Source organism: Paramisgurnus dabryanus, chromosome 3, assembly GCF_030506205.2.
Source record: "Paramisgurnus dabryanus chromosome 3, PD_genome_1.1, whole genome shotgun sequence".
NCBI classification, from domain to species: Eukaryota; Metazoa; Chordata; class Actinopteri; order Cypriniformes; family Cobitidae; genus Paramisgurnus; species Paramisgurnus dabryanus.
This window is the reverse complement of record NC_133339.1, coordinates 20157607-20172274: the sequence shown is the minus strand read 5'-3', so window position 1 is coordinate 20172274 and position 14668 is coordinate 20157607. Positions and strand designations below refer to the sequence as shown.

The 14668-nt window shown below is 36.2% G+C and overlaps 1 protein-coding gene across 3 annotated transcripts in view; it reads right to left on the bottom strand.

The window, feature by feature from the left end:
- The window catches only part of igf2bp1 (insulin-like growth factor 2 mRNA binding protein 1), a 40319-nt gene that overhangs the window by 11137 nt on the left and 14514 nt on the right, over positions 1–14668 (bottom strand). For all 3 annotated transcript variants that reach the window (XM_065277805.2, XM_065277806.2, XM_065277807.2), the window contains exons 3-7: positions 5673–5721; positions 3706–3757; positions 3231–3294; positions 2178–2465; positions 823–957 (exon numbers count right to left, since the gene is read on the bottom strand). In XM_065277805.2, the coding sequence (XP_065133877.1) occupies positions 823–957; positions 2178–2465; positions 3231–3294; positions 3706–3757; positions 5673–5721 (588 nt within the window). The remainder of the gene's footprint in view (positions 1–822; positions 958–2177; positions 2466–3230; positions 3295–3705; positions 3758–5672; positions 5722–14668) is intronic.

Genomic DNA, 14668 nt, shown 5'->3' with positions numbered 1-14668 from the left:
CCAATCAAGAGGTGACCCGAAATCAACATCACCAAAGTGTTGTTGTTTTTGAGGAAAATTTAAGCTTGTTCAGCTTCCCAAAGAACCCACCCTTAGGGGGCATGCACACCAAAGCTTTTACGCCCACGACCGGCGCACGTTTTCAATTGTTTCCAATGGAAGCTCAGCGTTTTTCAAATAAGCCAGCAGCTAGCTTTTTGTACGCGCTGAAAGCCAGCGCTCAGCGGTTTTTCCACACTTAGCTCTAAGCGCCGAGAGTTAAAAGAAATTCAACTTTAGGTGAAAGTTCCACTTATCAATGTCAGTTCTCACACGCCTGTCCAATCACAACCAACCGGCTCACACCTCAAGTATCACAGCTACCAAAGCGCTCAGCTGAAGAAAGCTGGCACTCAGCTGAAAAACAGCTGGCATTCGACGTTCCAGAGGCGTTTAAAAGTTTTGGTGTGCACAACCCCTTATGAAAACAATGGATATACATTAGTTTGTTTATTCAGTGTAGCACAGAGTTTGCTTATTGCTAAAAGTAAGTAAAACTGCATTGGCAAGTGTGTGCATATAATGCAAACAACACGAACATAAAGCGAATCATAAGTTATGACGTGATAGTGGGATAATGTTTTGTGTGTGTTGCTTGAACACCTCCAGAAGCTCAGGTTTATTCAGAAAGAATCGGTACAGCTGATCTGTCTTTTATAAATCTGATACAATTAAAGACTCTTTGGATAAATAAAGGAAGGATGTAATCCCACACTACAGTTACTCAAGATTAACATGAGATAAGCAGAAACAGACACTGTTTTGACACTGGTTGTCACTCACGTTTTGGTGTCTTTCGCCTCCTGATTCATGATTTCCAGTATCATGCGACAGGCAGACGAACAGCCCTCTGGGGTAGAATGGATACTGATGGGCTTCTCAGCAGCACCTGCGTTCTCTTTACGATGTACGTCAATCCTGAGAGATGAGAGAATGACACGTAATGAAGCTTATGAACAGACAACTTCACAAAAAACACATTTAAAATAGCACTTTAATAAGCAGGATATACAATATTGCTTCAAACCCTCTCTCTTAAAAAAAAAGAAAGAAATAAGCTTATTTTTTTACCTAAATAAACTTTAGGTAAAATCTATCCATAGTGAGCGACACAAGACTTTTTAACTCAAAACTATGATTTTTTTTGGTAAGTTTAAGGTACGTTGGTCATTAATTTTTTTAAATACTATTTAATATTTAGTTTAATAATTAAATATCAAATAAAATTAAATAAGTTAAAATGATGACATATTTAGTAGGTCTCAAATAGGGGATGCACTGGTATCCACAGATATCCAACTGTAACATTTCCAGTAGTACTTGATTAAATTGAGGTGCACATATGCCGTTCAACAAAAAATGAGGTAACACTTTCTTTTAGGGTGTCTTTGTTACCCATTACACGGTTACTATATTACTATAATATAGTACTATAGTTGTAACAGTAAATTATGCATAATTGTATGCAACTAACCTTAAACCGAAAACTATACACTGCAAAAAATGTCTTTCTTACTAAGTATTTCTGTCTTATTTTCAGTACAAAATATCTTAAAATTCTTAAATCAAGATGCATTTTCTTGATGAGCTAAATGAGAACACAAGTCCAGTTTTTAGACCAAAAACATAAAATCTAAGTGAATTTGTGCTTAAAACAAGCAAAACCAATTGCATCTGCCAATGGCGTGAGAAACATTTTCTTGAATTAAGTGTTTAAGAAAAAAGTCAACTTAATTCAAGATTTTTCCTTGCCCCACTGGCAGATTTATTAGCTTGTTTTAAGCACAAATTTACTTAAATGTTATATTTTTTCTAAAAAGTAGACTTGTTTTCTTAGGTCATTTTGCTCATCAAGAAAATGCATCCTAATTTAAGAATTTTCAGATATTAAGTACAAGACAAAAAAATACTAAAAAGAAAGTCATTTTTTTGCAGTGTGGTAATCATTATTACTCGGTACATAAATGTTTTTATTACACTGTAACAGAGACACTGTCTAAATAAGTATTATACAAATTTAATGTGACATCAGCATTAGTGACTGAGATTTTTTGAGTTTACTGTCTCTTATATTGAATTACTTTCTGTCCAATAACTATATTTTTCCATATTATCTCATATCATTTGCAGTCACTCACTTGCTCTGAGTTTGCTTGGTTATGTTCCGGATGGTGGCTCCCTCTTTGCCGATGATGGCACCCACGTACTGTGTGGGCACCAGCAATCTGAGGGGGATGTCGGCATGCTGGTGTTTGGAGGGGATCCCTGAACCGGGCGACATCTGGCGAGAGTTTCCTCGTGGGCCGTATCCGGGACGACGGCCGTTGTCTGGACCCCGTGAGTCGACTTCCGAGTTCTCATCAGGGATGTATGACACACGCAGGGCGTTGTTCTCAAACTGGTAGCCATTGAGCTTCTGGATTGCTCTTTGGGAGGATACATTAAAGCAAAGTTACAATGAGTTTATGGTGTTGTGCTGGCCACTATAAATGTGACTCTGGACCACAAATCCCATTTATGCATCATCAGAAAGCTGAATTTATAAGCTTTCCCAAATGTATGGGTTGTTAGGACAATATTTGGCTGATATGCAACTATTTGAAAATCTGGAATCTGAGGGTGCAAAATTATTCTAAATATTGAGAAAAGCACCCTTAAAAGTTGTCCAAATGAACTCTGTGGCACACATATTACTAATAATAAACATTATTTTATATATTTACAGTAAGAAATGGTTTAAATATCCTTATGGAACATGATCTTTTCTACTAATATCCTAATGATTTTTGGGCATAAAAACATTGATAAATTTAACCCATACAATGTATTTTTGGCAATTGCTACAATGTGCTACTTATGACTGGTTTTGTGGTCCAAGCTCACAAATGTGTAGGACTTAAAGAATCTTCGGATAAAAAAGATAAGAACATTTTATGGAAAATTTTGGCGTAGCTGATTTGCCTAAATAGTTAAGCAACATAACAAAACAAGATAACAACACAAATAACAACAACATAAATCTCAAGCCGCGGTCCTGAGCTTGCAGTGTAAATGAATCAACAGCAGGTGTCAGATGCGAGCAATGAAATAAAAGCTGATTCAAATTCGAGATGCATGTTCGGTGCTAAAGGTTTAGTGTAATATTACAACAAGATAAGATCAGAAGCCAACATCTGAAAAGTTAAACTCACTGTCTAGCCTGTTCCCGGGTCCCATAAGTGACGTTCACGACTGCGGTTTCACTTTCTGTATTTACTATGAGAGAAAGGAGAGAACATAAGAGATAGTCACCAGCACAAACATTATAATGTACTTACACATTTTTATTTCTTTGTTTTCACTTTTCCACTTGTTTTATTTACATGCGTCTTTTTGCACATTTTTTTTTTATTTACATGTTAATATTTTGTCCAAAAAAAAAGTAAAATAATTCACCATTTAAATGTCTCTTGTGTAAAGCACAATTAAATAGACATTACATTTAAATTGAGGAAGAGAGAGAGAGAGCATTCCTTAACATTTTTGAATGTCATTTTATTTTACTCACATAAAACAACTTTAAGAAATGGCCAAAACAGCCAGATGGTCAGTGTTTGTGAATATTTGTAATATTTTGGATATTGGTCTGTGCAAATTATGAAAAATTATAAAATCACAGTCGCTTACCTTGTTCACAGTTTTCCACCGTTCCATACTGGGCAAGCAGACCATCAAGAACCTACAGCAGACAACACACATTATTATTGTTATTACTATTTTATACATTTATTTTATATGTTATGTTACATCATGACTTCAATAGGGAGGCTTTTTTAACAGCTAGTAAGCTATGCTATTGAAACTAATGCCACCTGATAAATGAATGACAGTTAAAATAAGATTTTTTTTTATCCTTTTCTACACTTTAAATGTACTTGCAATGTAATTTAATGTACACTTTTCCTGTTTTTTTTTTGGGACACTACCTAAAAAGAAGTTGATTTTCAACCTGTCCACATTGAAAACTGATTGGTCTTGTTATCAGAAAGCAAAAAATCTGTATACACCCAGTCATTTTCGCACTTTATTTTGGTCACTCAAATCGTCTGCAAATTATTTATACCCAACCTCTGTAACTCACACATTCCCAAAACTGATTTACAGCATATTTTATATAATTTGAGGGCATAAGGGAACAGCTATCAATGCGGTAGACTCACCGAACATTTGGGATATGTGGGATGCTCATGGGATGGAAATTTTTTTTATCATAAAGCAAAAGACGCTAAATCAACTGAACCTAGGTCAGAGCTTAATACAATACTAATAACCAGTGATGCTCCACATTATATTAAGTTCCATATACACGACTGTCCCTCATCAAATGCTTAACCGCTGCACTGGTTGGTTTAGAAGAGACGAAAGCTTTAGTAAAGTTAACAAAAAACAAGCCAAAGCAAGCACCAGTATTTATAATTTGTTTTTAGCCCCCCAATATGCTTAAATATATTAAGACTAATCTATTGTGAACTAAACTGCAATTGCAAATTGCCCACGTGTGGTGTTGTGTGTCTAACAAAATATATGTATAATATGAATAATATATATATATATATATATATATATATATATATATATATATATATATAATTTATAAATAAATAAACAAAGGCAATCTCTGTATACAAAATCCTCCCATTGACACATTCTCCGGCTTAACCACATTTTCACAAACGCCTACCAAAACCCTTGACAGACGTGACAAAGTTGGTGTTATTTTGCCACTAAACTAATACATCCTGTTGGCTAAAGTTAAATGACTCTGCAGACGTGTGGACTGCTGGAGATGTGCCAGACGAGAACCCGTCCCGCAAGAACAACAGAACCAAAACCGCTGTGCCACACCCGTGCACATCCACGTACTGTATTGCTGCTGCTGGTATAATCCCATAATCACACACACACACACACACACACACACACACACACATCTAACCTGAATGACACGGACAAAACTCTGAGTTTAAATCAACACGGGGCATCACCCTTGCCAGAACAAGCAGGAAGAGTTCAGTCTCAGAGTCAATGGTTTATATCAGTTTCAGAAATAAGTTGCATCAGGAATCAAAGTTGATGGGTAACTTTTTTTTATCTTTAAATACTTTCTACTCCACCTTATTATGCACTGACAACTGTCAGTACACCACAACCATCCCGGGACAATAGAGTAGGGTTGATTTCTTTGAAATGTAAACACACTGGCTTTGTTGTGCTATAAAAACATTGCTCTCTTCTATTAAGCATCTTGACCAGCCCAGCATAGTAATAATAACTTAACCAATACCCAGTTATGTTCAATACTATCTGCCTGACCAGTTTGCCCAATCAATGCCAAACCTGATTAAAAACCTGTTTTGATTATTTTGCCATGTTATTTGGTGACGCAAGTGAATAAACTTGTCTGTTTTCCCAGGTCCTGTTTTCCAAGTCCTTTACGCAGAGTATTAAAACTATGAGGAGGGCAGAATTACGAATTTATCCTAGGATTAGACTTAATCTATGTCTGGAAAACCAGCCTTCAAAAGCACTTTGGCAAAATATTGAAGTGATGAGCATCGTTGTGTAGAAACGGATTTGGACACGCCCAAACTCACCTCCCACTGTAGGTGTGGTGGAATGTTTCGGATCTGCAGTTTTCTGGTCCTGTAGAGAGATATAAAAAGAAAAATGAGGTTAAGAGACCGTTCTTTCACCATCGCACACGTCCAAACCTAAATCACTGTCGCGGTCACGGCCGCAGACGTGTTTAACAAAAACCGTTTACAACCATAATCGCATAAAAACTAATTACACAAATTACATTTGGGGATTCAATGTCATCCAAATACTGATTTATGCAGGCAGCTAGCGTTAAGGAAAGTCTCAGTCTTGACTATATATATATATAAACGATGCCGAGAGAGATGCTTTTAAAAGTGAAAGTCAAATGCGGAACAAAAATTATCCACCACAACTTTTATTACGACTGCAACTTCACCATTGACCACATTTCTTCAATTCTTGTCCTTGCACAAACCAAAACTATTTAGGTAAATTTTTACTAACAAGGCAAAATGCAATTTTTTTTTTTTTTACATTTGGTTGAGAGTCACCACAAGAGCTTAAACCACGTACAAAGACCATGTTTGTGTACAGACCGACGTCAGTGGTTGAGGATCATCTACTAGTGATGCACACACACAAGCTATGTAGGTAGGTAGGTTAAACTAAAAAAAGAATCAGTTCTTTAAATAAGTACTTTGAGTATTTTTATGAATACTACACCACCCTACACTCTTAAAAATAAATGTGCTAAAAAGGTTTCTTCGAAGTTCAGTGTTTGAATAGTGTTTCTAACATCTAAAATTATCTGGAATCACTGAAGAATTATGGGTAGGTAGATGAAACGCTGCGAAGATGCTCCGCTGGAAGCGGGCATGGGAGAGAGAGGAGACTGAATGGGTATATTGAAACTGGACACTGATGTAGTTTAATGCCAGCTGCCCCGGAACCTTCCAAAATCATGGGTCGAGCGAGCGAGCGAGAGAGAGAGACTTGAACTCTATTTCTGTAGTTGTATGTAAATGCTTTGGCAATGTGAATGTGAAATACTCATGGCCAATAAGACACACACTTGATGTTTAAGTAACTACAATCGAGTCACCAAAAACCAACACCAAGCTATTGCACAATGGAACCTCTAGAGGGCGTATCAGCAAACATCTGATACAACAAGGGGCATGTGTTTAGGATCAAAAAGGGAAATGAGTGCCAAGGGTCATGTGGGAGGGACCTGAAAGTCTTTTTTGGTGACTGAGAAAGGGTTAAAACCAGAAAGCCCTAAAGACCTCTGAACTCCGGAAGGTTAACGCCCACCGGTCGTTGACAAGTAGAGAAAATGGCGCCATTTGGCCGCCTTCTACCTCCCAGACTTCATGCAAATGGCGGGCAACGCAGCCAATCAGGCATCAAAGGATCTCGCAAGGGTGCTTCACACCCCAGAGATCTGCGAGGCGAGAAGTGTATACCTAGGCCAAATGAAGCCAAAAATAAAATCATGTTCAATCTAATCTGATTCCCAATTTGTGACTGGAATTTTGAGTATTTACAATGGTCTCCGTTTGACGGTTTCCACCATTCAACTTAAAATAGCAAATTAACACCAAACAGCAAATGCCACACAAACGTATAATTGCTTCATTCATGCTGGGAGAAACCAAAAATCTGTCCGCTCTCCCAATAATCAATCACCTCATTCCCAAACCCATCCCCCAATCTGACGCTTCTGCATCCCACCCACAAGCAACACACCCTCCATCCCCACCCCCAGTGCTGGAAATCATCCTTCTTGTTTGGCACATTTGAACCCACCATGTTACGGCCCACCAAATCCCTGACTGCTCCGATTGGTCAACGCGCCAAGAAAACACAGGCAAGATGAAAGAACGCACTTCGGAGAAGACGAGTGGCATTCCTATTGGTCTCTGCTGCTGTTGTTTGGAAGAACAACAACATTCCCAAATTGGTTTCCTTTGGTGCAACAGGTATGCATTTTAGTGATGCAATACTAACCACAGACAAGTTATCTGCCAGGATTCAGATCTTGCATTAAGTGCACACTGCATCAAGCTGTAATTTTATGGTTTAGCAAATAAAATCTATATTTAGATTCGACTTCAGTTAAAACCATCTCAACACAGACAGTAAAAGAAGAGCCAAAGAAAAAGTGGGGATTTACCCCCTTAAAGGGTCAAAGGTCAGGATTCTATAGGCAAATACCATTAGGGGGATGGTTTTTGTTTGTTGGGCTGCGGGCTGGTATGTAGTATCGTGCTATATAGGAGGAGTAAAGTTCATGTGGCGCATTACTCAAGTTTACTCCTATCTTAAACTTATGAATGTGAAAGTATAGATATGGAAGTTAAGATAATACACATTTACAATGTCTGAGCATTTACATTTGAACCGGTCTTTAAATCAGTAAATCTCTCATTTTGTATGTGCTCAAAGAGATCATATCTGGGTTAATGTCTAGAAAAACCTTTAAACTCCACACGGCAGCTCTCAACGCATGAGAAAAAAAAAAGAAAAAAGTGGGGAAAGAACTTTATGTCTTGACATAGTTAAGAACATTCAGTTCCTTTGCATGCTGCGCAGACATGCGCAAACACACACACACACACACACACACACACACACACACACACACACACAAATGCTTGTTAGCTAAACTACCTAAATGGAGAAAATTTTATAGACTACTGATTTTATATAATGCTACTAGCTATATATTTTGCAGAATAACCATAACCCTATCCCCCTAAAACTTTTTGCAGTTTATAAATAAAAAAATAGTATTGCTCACATCACAAGCAGCTAAACTCCACCTTCGTCAAAAATGAGATAATGAAATTAACCGAATGCTCTTGGCACATATTATACATTTATCAAATACTTTCGCTTCAAAGCCGCTTAATCCTGACCCTTAGGCCATTCAGAAATACCGGTTTGTTGGCAGATTTCAATAGGAGTCTGACGATAATTTCTCATTTACAAGAAAGACGCACTTAGAGGGTTTTGCATCTGAGCTCTACATATATACTAAACTCACACAAATATGCACAAATCTCGCTCAATCTCCCACACATATGCACATAAAGCAGGTGCATCCCCCACTTAACATCAGAAAAAAATCTAGCATATCCAGATGCATGATGGGCCACTCTCAGCTGGCCTGGAGGAATCAGCTGGACTTTCTCTCTCTCTCATATGGAGACACAATGAGAATCCTTCAACAATGTATATTCATAAATCCTCCCCTACCGGTTTCCAAAAACACATACTTTTACACCCACTAAACACATGTTAACCAAACATGGCTTAATTTTGCATACACAAACAGACAGGAGCTCACATTTAAAACAAACAATTTTAAATGTGTGACACCGACATCAAACACAAACTGTTAGCATCACACAGGTGTATCCAAATGTGCGTCTCTATGTAAAGCACTACATTACACCCAACCTCTTTTGATGAGATTAACGCAAGGGCTGTCAAACAAGAAGAAAAGGCACGTATGTGGAAGACAAATGCGGGTTGTCTGGGATAATAAACGTTGTTCCCTAAACATCACTCTCTATTTAGTATCACCGGATGCACTGTATTAAAAATAAAAAAACAAATGATGTCTGCGTTACAAGTCTCGCCAAGCAATCATCTTTAAAGCGTTAGATGCTTTGTTGACACTGTTTGCACATGTGTAAAAAGTAAACTGGATGGAGGAACAGTTAATAAACTACAAAACACAAAAACAACCTGTTTTAAAACAGTTAAACAATACAAATATTTGTATTGTAATTGTATTAATGTAGCCAAGAAAATAATTAAGTCTAAAGTGATTTGTAGATTACATTCAAGCTAACATTTAAAAGCACCACAAACTGGGTGGGCGGTGTGTTTTTGCTTAACATACAAAACTAACAAAAATAAACCAATCACAAAATGAAGATACTGACTAGAGATTTTTAACTATTTAAGCTCAAAGTAGAGGTTCATTAAAAAATAAACTTAACATACAGGAAGTCAAAAAACCTTTTTGAGCAACTTCCTGTCTTTTTAACCTAAGCCAATCAAAGGTGACACTGATAAAACTATGGGGGAGGGATAGATAAGAACAAAGAAGGAAAACCAGATACAATGTCTCAACAAGAAAGGTAAAGTGTTTTATTTGCAAAGAAACCATTACATACTGAGCCCATATGATCTTTTGTTCTTTTGAATGTCTTGAAATGATAAATTAATCATGGACTCCACAAATCAAGATGGCAATTCAACTAAACGCCTCTCGCCAAAGTTCACAAGGACAAATCAATGTTGTTATTTTTTTAGTAAATCTACAGCTATTTTCTGTTTTCCTCCACATTTTTCATGTGCATAATAAAGGCATGCGAATAAACACCTATGCAAATCGAAGATACTACTGCAAATCCTTCAAATTAACAAAGCATTACATGTACAAGTCAGTACCACCAGTTTTACAGGACATTCAGCTCTGTGCCTTTTTTACTTCAAATAACTTTATTAAATCTGAAGGACTTGATAAACCCCTAATTTAAGCCAAATAAACTATCACTGATCTAAATGAAAACATTTTGAGAACAACTAAGATCAACCGTCAGAGTCATACACATCAGTTCAATTAGGCTGTAAAACAACAAAAGCTTGATCAGTCTCTATATATAAAATCACTATAATTTTTTTTTAATCTTTTTAAAATTTAAACAGGAGATATTCTGTCTTTAACAATAAATATTTACCAAAAAAATAGACATTACCATTTTTTCTTTATAACTAAACTAGGTCCAGGATTACTCATGCACAAAGTTTAGTTGAAGTTGAAGTGTTAAGTAATATTTGCCACAGATGGCACATAAATAAGTGTTTTTGCAAGGCAAATCAAAATATTATTAACTAAAATACAGACTGAATTTATTCATTTAGCAAATGCCAAAGTGACTTAAGATTTTTCATAAATATTTATTTTCTGTAGTTTTCTAAGTGACCATTCTTTCATTAAGCAAACAGATTACATGCCGTAAAAAGCATATGGTGGCATTTTGCTATAAGGTTGTTGTATTTATAAACATTAGTAAATGCATTAGCTAACATGAACTAACAATGAACAATATAGTTTCTTAACATTTATTATTCTTTGTTAATGTTAGTTAATGCAAGTACATTTATTCATGCAAATTCAATGAGCATTAACTAAATGTTAAGAGTAACAACGTTTGATTTAAAAAATGTACTTGTAAATACTGAAACTAACATCAGCTAAGATAAATATATGCTGTACAAGTATTGTTCATTAATAGCTCATGCTAAATCTTATTGTAAAGTGTTACAAAAAACTATATTCATATAAACTTTATCCAAAACAGAATTTTCCATTTAACACTTGGTCAGTGAAAAAAAACGGCATAGGAAATGAATATACATTAGAAGGTAAAATTATAAAATGCTAACCCTTTTAAACATGAGACACTGTGATTCGACAGAGATATAAACATGAAATATTCAGTACTTCAGCCAGTAATTTAGCAGTGGAGATGCACAATGGAGCTTCGTGCATTAAGGCCCACAATGAAAATGGCGGGTGAGTCTAGAAGGGGAAGGGGTGGGGCCTACATTTCACACGCCTCCCTTTCCCGCTCTTTGCGTAACAAGAGTCCACGAGAGGAAGTTGGGAATTGCCCAAGGTCTAGATCAGTGGATCTTAACCTTTTTTGGGTCAGCGTCACCCATCATTTTCCAGGTCCCTGACCGACCCCCAACAAAGATGAGCTAAATATCTTTTCTGAATATATGCTGATATAAACATTCAGTCTAAATAATAACAATACTAAAATAATATTATTATTAGTAATAATATGCACAAAGTTGTTATTTTATTATATTTATATTTATTCATAATATATTTTAACATAATTAAAAAGCATGGCATTTAAAGCCACATGACATATTTGATTTAACTAGACGGTGGAAATATTATTATTATTAGTTTCACAGTGTGCAAAAAAGCTCCATTGTAAATGTATGCCTAAATACAACAACCAAACTCCATATTCTAATTTTCATAAACAGAACTACTTCTTAAACAAAAATATTAAAAGTTATGCAGCTGGAGACTTGCCATTGGCTAATGTATATGACCAAAAAATGAGGTGAGTCTATGAGAGGATTTTTCGGTGCTATTATAATTATAAATTGTTTTATATTATTATGTTTAATTTGATTTCATTTTGTGTAATAATTGTTTTAAAAAGTTACCGTTATAGACAGTAGTGCTGTTCCTGTGACCTAAATGCTGGTGAGGAGAGCTCACAATACTTGAATAATAAAGTCACTGAATTCACGTAATATAGACCAGTTAGGGAGGCAACCTTTGTCTGCTTTTAAATTATGTGCGGGACAAATCACGTCATGTATTGATCTGACACATTACTTACAAACATAAATGACTATTAATACGCGAGAACCCTACCGCTTCAGTCTTGCACCATAATAACTAACACCGCTGGGGTCGAATCTTTAAATCAAAACTTACAGATCACAAAAATGGCAATGAATAAGCAAATCGAACCTAGCTACACTGACAAGACAAATTATGACCCAGCAGACATGTCACGCATGTGCAAATACTTGTGATTGGTTGAATGTTAGTTCACTCAAATCTAAGGAACAATCAGACAATATACACAAGTATGATGGTGGTGTGTGGAAAAAGTGGGCTGGGACGTGTTCTTCAGTACCCTGCAGTTGGTATGCACATGGTTGCAGACCAGTTTTTAAAACTTAACGTAGTTTTGCCTTGATTTTGGTGTAAGCTTGCACACCCCCCAAAGAAATCCTGAAGACCCCTCTTTCAAAAATCTTGCTTCCAGCACCCTCGGTGCCCTCTGAATGGCCCCTGGGGGCCTAGAAACGCTGGTCTAGATAAACGTGAATGTTCCTCAAGTCAATAAAAACACACCCTTTTAACCTAAAGAAATAGGTCAAAGTTCATTTTGGTGGTCATGCAGAAACTATAGGTGACTCGCGTCAAGAGAGGCACCATTAGAGATACGCTCTCGCCCCAATGGAACCAAAACTGGTGGTTCCATAAATTACATGGAACAGCAAGGGTTAAACCATAAATCGAAGCGGTGTAGACAGAGTACAGGCAACGGTGAGACAACTTCACCAGAAATAACACACACCCCATCCCCCTTCTTTCCTGCTTCAAACTCTTTCGTTCCCTCGTTTCTCCCGCCCTCCCTGCGGAGTTTTCTGCTCTCCATTACCTGATAGGCCTTCCATCCCCTTTCATTTCTCCTTGCCCTATTCCTCTGAGAGGTGAAAGGTCACTCCCCAAAGCTCGGCCATCTACACACTGATGCAACCCTTTACATACCAGAACAGAAAGAGGGGGGAAATAGCTTAGTGCCTGCCCAGGCATACAGTCGCGTAACAGTGAAACTAATTTAAAAAAATTCCCCACCTTTAAAATTTGTTTTTTTTTTCATTGTATACAGATGAAAGAGATAGACTTTATAACAAGTGAAACCTTGCTATTGCCATTTTATAAAAACCTTTTTGCAACTTGGTGAATAAGATTGCCAGCATTAAAAAAAGTTCAGCTTTTAACACAGACCATCATCAATTTTGATAAAACTGCAGCAAAAAGCGTGCTAAATAAGTGCCCAACACATGCCAAATTCATAGTTTTTATAATGTTACCATTTTGTTTAACTTTTTTTAAACATCCTGTCATTCAACCATGTAACAGTAATGAACGGACTGTTGACATTGTGCTAAACTGATCTGAGAGGTTAGACTCTCATAGACCTGCCAGTGCTTTAGAGCAGTGACAGTAAATTTTTATTGCTACTGGCACGGAGAAAAATCGGAGTAAACAATTTATAGTCCATGTGAATGTAGTGCCTAAAATATATTCAAAATTGTTAAAAGAACTGAACACCAGCACTGTTCACAGCAATTTAAAAAAGTACTTTGGACATAACAGTGTTGCCAATATTTATTTAACAAAAACAACAATTTCAGTGTCTTTATATATTTTAAATATACCTTTATCGGGGGTTTCAAACCTTTTTTGGTGAGCAAGGGCTGCCACAATGGATAAAACAATCTGGAGTTCTACTTTTTTGATACAGTATACGCTTTTTTTACTTGATTTTATTTTATGTTCAAAATATTAACATGCATAAAAAAAGCCAAGCTAATATAAAAAATTTGTTGTAAATAGATGTTAAAGTTGAGGCTAATAATAGAATGTGCTGTGGCGGGCAACTCATAGACTCGGTGCTGGCAACCTGTTGGAGACCACTTCATTATATTTATAGTTTAATCCTAACAAACCTCCAATCCAAATTCAACATTTTTGCTATCAGGTACAGTAATATAAATAGCTACACAAGTTAAGTAATATGTATATGATCTTGCATTATAAAAATATAAATAAAAGCCTGGTAACAAGATTTGATGTATTAACCAAATACAAAATACACAAGCATATTTTCAAAATAAATCTGGTTCAAGCAGGTAGTACATTAGTTCATGAGGTTCATTCCCACATCATGCAGGTATTTCTTGTTTCATTTTTGGGTCAATAATTACACCAAGGAAGAAGTTTAGTTTCATTATGTAATGAACCTAAATGTGATACAGTAGATAACCGGTATAATATGTAGTGAAGTAATACTGAAACATTCACAGCCAATAAGGGACAATCTACAAAGTCCTCTCATATTCATATCTGTCAAACTGAGTATTTTCAGTTATACAAATTTTTTTTTTAACTTACACTGAAAGACCGAATTCCAATTAAAACAAGACTAAAGTGCATGTGCATCTTTTATTTAACCATTTTAAAATAGCAAACGTAGGCATACTGCCGGACAAGCGTAAACTTCCCTGTTGTGCATACCCGGTCAAAGACGGGAAAAACTAAAATACAAGAACAAGATCATGAACAGTTCTGCAAATCATTGACAAAGTAAACTACTTAACCATACTGAATCAGATTAAACAATGGTTAGTTTATGCACTA